Source organism: Elephantulus edwardii, unplaced genomic scaffold (genome assembly GCF_000299155.1).
Source record: "Elephantulus edwardii isolate Elephantulus edwardi_28Jun2011 unplaced genomic scaffold, EleEdw1.0 scaffold00057, whole genome shotgun sequence".
Classification (NCBI taxonomy): Eukaryota; Metazoa; Chordata; class Mammalia; order Macroscelidea; family Macroscelididae; genus Elephantulus; species Elephantulus edwardii.
In genome coordinates, this window is record NW_006399807.1 from 12351921 (window position 1) to 12357120 (window position 5200).

Here is a 5200-nt window from a genome sequence, read left to right on the forward strand (position 1 = left end):
CTTAAAAAAAGGTTTTGACTGATGGTCTACATGGAAATCCACTGCTTCTTTCCTATAAAATAGTAAAATATGATAGTCAATAAGAATATATAAAAAAGAATCCTTTCAGTTTACATTAATACAATAAAATGTTCATATTTATTTAATCCATATCTGAATTACTAAATGATTTTTAAGCAAGCATTCTGTCCAATTCCATCCATTTTAAATATGCTACAGGTATGCGCTAAAGAGATGTAAAATTATTGTTGCTGTTGTTGTGTACTGTCAAGTTGGAACCAACCCACAGCTGACCCTTCAGAGGGTTTTCAGAGGCAATAAGTCACACAAAAGGAGACTGCACATGTTTCTCCCAGGGAGTAGCTGGTGGAATTGAACTGTGTACGTTTGCACTGGAAGCACAATGTTACCAGTAAGTCACCAGAGCTCCCTTAAAATTAACAGAAGGCTATATTTACTTTATTGCTCATGTCCTAGACCAATGACCTTCCTCTCTCACCAACATCTTAAACTATCTAAATGTTATTAAGATCTGGGTAGAGAAGTCTAACATTAGACTAGTAAGAAATACTTTTTCTCTAAAGTCCAAATAAGTCATATTAAAAAAAATACACTCATAGTAAAGTAAAAAAAAAAACACCAAACACCAAAGCCAAAAACAAACCTGTTACTATCTTCTACAGAAATTAATCTGAGAAACTAGATTGAAATTTTCTTATTTAACAGTTAAACTTTTTCTTAATTTTTTGCAAAAGAATAATCAAGTATATTTGTTACTTTAAAAGGTATTACTAAATTATGCATACTACTGTATTACTCTTGCTATTAATGAATTAAAAAATATAGAGGTTGAAATTAAAAATTCATTAATGGTAATTAAGAATTACTTCTCAAATTTAAAGAATATATTTGGAGAGAATGAAGGAACAATGGACTAAAAGTAGATTAACTGAAATGTCTGAAGAACACTTTAAAAAGAGGGGGAAAAAAGTCGGTAACTCTCTTTCATTTTTCCTAAAAGGTTTAAACTGGATTCCCAGAATGTGACAAATACATAGCAACGTGTATTTGTACAATACGAAAAAAAGTTAGAGTACTCCCTGCCAGAGGATTAACATTTCAGGCTTCAAAACCATTTTTATATGCAATGTTTATATCATCCTATTTTATTACAAAAGGAATTCACACAATAAACCACATCAGAACACATTCTTACTGAAGAATATTAAGAAAGTATTCTTACATAAGTATAAAAAATAAAATCCATCACTAGAAGAATGAAATGAAGAAGGAGAGAAAATGGATTCCTTTCCTGTATCATATGATATGCCTGGATTAAATTAGCCTATTTATTCTTTTTAATAGTATGTTGAAATAAGTATGATCATTTTCATTTTACATATGAGAAGAATGAAACAGAGAGTGATTATACAGACTGTTCATGACAGAAAGACATAGAGATTCTGAGCCAAATCCCTCTGGTTACAAATCTATTGTACATTTCCCTGAATACTTACAGTCTTTGTACATAACTTTTAAAAATCCAACTCTACATGTTATGGGAAAGAGCTCACAAAAGATTAACTATTTACAGACACATATCTCTATAATGTGTCAGAGACAATAAGATTGCCACAGGATAGAGCAGGATTTAGGGCTGTTGTACATAGGATCACTATGAGTGACAGGCAAATTGATGTCACATAACAATAACAACAACAACAACATATCTACATTATACATACAGATATATACCAATAGAGCTCTTGGCATCAGGAGTCAGGAAATCAAAAAACGAATTGTACTGGGAATGTCTGCTGTCAGGGACCTCTCTAGGGTACTGTAGAGTAACAATGTCAGTCGGAAGACTAAGGTGAGACTGATCCAGCCATAGTCTTTACAATTACAGAGAGCTGGACAATGACTAGGGATGATAGAAGAAGAATCGATGCTTTTGAGTTGTGCTAGAGAAGAGTGTTGAACACACTATGGAGTGCCAGGAGGACCAAAAGGTCTGTCCTGAAGAGGGTAAAGCTAAGCTGCTCCCTGAAGGCAAGGATTTTGAGGCTCCAACTCACAGACATCGGGCACATAACCAGGAGAGACAAGTCCTTGAAAGAGAACAACATAAGGGTGGAGGGACAGCGCAGGAGAGGAAGATCCAGGATGAGATGGATTGACTCAGTGATTGGAGATGTAATTAGGTCTGTCAGATAGGATGAGAATGGCTCAAGATAGGGCAGGTTTCAGAGCTGTTGTATATAGGGTCACTGTGAGCAGGTGACTCAATAACACATAACAACAACAATAACATGATAGATAGATAGATAGATAGATAGATAGATAGATAGATAGATAGATAGATAGATAATAGATAGATAGATAGACAGATAGATGATAGATAGATAAAACTGCCTGTCTGATCCCACCAAAACCAATCTATGTGTTTTAACACAATCCCAAAACAGATAGAAAATTCCTTTTTCAAGGAGATTGAAAAGGCAGTTGTTAAGTTTATTTGAAGGGGAAAGAAACTCAGAATAGACAAAGCACTTCTGAAGAACAGAAATTAAGTGGGAGGCATAGCACTCCCAGATCTCAAAATCTGCTGTACAGCTGTAATAAACAAAACAGCATGGTACTGGTACAACGACAGGCACACTAACCAATGGAACAGAAATGAGGACCCAGAAATGAACTCACCTACCTATGTTCAACTGATATTCGACAAGGAAATAAAACCTACCAACAGAAACAACAACCTCTTCAACAACTGGTACTGTCAAAACTGGACTACTATCTGGAGAAAGGAGAAACACGGTCCATACTTCACATCACATGCAAATATCAATTCAAGGTGGATCAGAGACTTGGGAATAAAGACTAAAACCATAAAATTCACAAGATACAAACTGAGACAAAGCTTAGAAGGTCTTGTCTATGGTATAAAGAAATTACCAAAGACAGCTAGAAATGCTCAATCTGGAGAGGATAAAATTGATGAATGACCCTTCCAAAGATTAAATCCTTTGTGCAACAAAAATTGTTTCCAATAAAGTAAAAAGAAAACCTAACAGGGAAAAAGCATTTGGCAATACCATCTCAAACAAGGGTCTCATAACAAAAGCTTGCAGAGTACAACAGGGACTAAATAAGAAAAAGACTGACAACCTAATTACAATATGGAAAGACTTTTCACAGAGAAAAACATTTGGATGGCTAACAGACACATGAAGAAATGCTCAAAATCATGGCAATAAAAGAAATACAAATCAAAACCACAATGAGATACCATCTTACCTCAGTAGCAGTGGTAAAGCTGAAAGGGACAATAAGCACTAAACCCAAGCATCTTAATAACTGATTGTTAATTAAACAAAAATGACCAAACAGCTTACACCTGATTGGTGTTTGCTTGTTTTCCTGTCTCTCTTTAAAAAAAAAAAATTTTATACTGATTTATTTACTAAGTTTGAATATATTGTTTTTCACACCTGATTCCTTACTTAATGTTAACCCTTGGGCCTGGTGTGAAGACTTATTTGCTACTGAACTTACAAATAAAATTGTTTAACACACAATCAGTTTGCTCTATTTGGGGAGAAGATTGTTTTTATTGGTACAGGAGTTGTCTTTCAGTTTGCTGTACTGAGATAACTTATGACTTACTGTGGTACTGAGAGTTATGCCACTGGTTTGTTCAAATGCCAAAAGAGATGCCCATGGTAGATAGATTTTAATAGAGCTCCCAGATTAAGAAAGTCTAGGAAGCAGGATTGGCTATCCACTTATTAATTAATAGGCCTCTGAAACCCCTATGAACAGCAGAGAAATGGTTAGTTATAGCCGTAGTGGTAGAGCCCAGACTGGAAGTCAGTAAAAATGAGGAGCAATAATGGCAAGCATCATTTAATAACTGGAACATGGAATGTACGTATCTTGAATGTCGGAAAACTAGAAATTTTGAAAAATGAAATGGAATACATGAACATCAACATTCTAGGCATTAATGAAATGGATGGACTAGCTTTGGACACTTTGAATCATATAATCATATTATATACTATACTGGGAATGAAAAACTGAAGAAGAATGGTGTTGCATTCATAGTCAAAAAGTCAATTTCAAGTTCTATGCTGAAATACAATGTTGTGAATGATAGTATATTATTCATTCACATACAAGGAAGGCCCATTAATATGACTATTATTCAAATATACTCTCCTATACATCTACAGCCAAAGGAAAAGAAAATGAAAATTTTTATCTAATCTTGCAGTCTGAAATTGACTGAACATGTAATCAAGATATGTTAATAACTGGTGACAGGGATGTAAAAGTTGGAAACAGTGAAAAAGGAATTGCTGCTTGTTGCTGTGTACCATTGAGTCCAAACCAATCCACAGCTGATCTCAGGTGGGTTTTCAGAGGCAGTTAATCGCACAGGAAGAGACTGCCCATCCTCCCACGGAGCAGCTGGTGGCCTCAAACCACATGCCTTCAGGATTGCAGCACAGCTTCTTGACACTAAGCCACCAGAGTGAAGAAAGAATAATAGTTGTAAAATGGAGGTGTGGTGATAAAAATGAGGTTGGAAAGAAAATGATTGGATTTTGCATTTCTAATTTATTTATTCATTGTAAATACTTTTTTCAAAAGATACAAACAATGACTTTACACATGGACTTCACCTGATGGGCTGCATAGAAGTAAGACTGAGTACACTGTGGAAGGAATCGTTGGGTAAGCTCAATATTGGCAATGAAAACTAGGCCAGGAGAGGACTGTGAGTCAGACATCAATTACTCATGTGAAAGTTCAAATTGTGGAAAAAAAAGAAAGTTCAAATTGTGGTTGAAGACAATGAAAATGAGTCCACAAGAACCAAGATATGATCTTGAATCTACTCCATCTGAATTTCAAGATCATTTAAAAACAGTTGCAAATAGAGATACCATTTGACCCAGCAATTCCACTACTGGGAATATAGCCTAAAGAGACCATAACTGCCACCCAAGCAGATATATGCACACCCATGTTTATCGTGGCTTAGTTCACAATAGCAAGGAGTTGGAAACAACCCAGGTGTCGATCAACAAATGAATGGATAGGGAAGCTGTGGTATATTCACACAATGGAATACTATGCTGCATTGAAAAACAAGGAACTCATGCAATATTATTCAAAATGGGTGAGCCTG

The 5200-nt window shown here is 35.3% G+C and overlaps 1 protein-coding gene across 1 annotated transcript in view; it reads right to left on the reverse strand.

Annotated features, from left to right (window-relative positions):
- NME7 (NME/NM23 family member 7) overlaps positions 1-5200 on the reverse strand; it is a 252120-nt gene that overhangs the window by 218868 nt on the left and 28052 nt on the right. Inside the window, exon 5 of the mRNA XM_006887453.1 lies at positions 2-52. Coding sequence (XP_006887515.1) covers positions 2-52 — 51 coding nt within the window. The remainder of the gene's footprint in view (position 1; positions 53-5200) is intronic.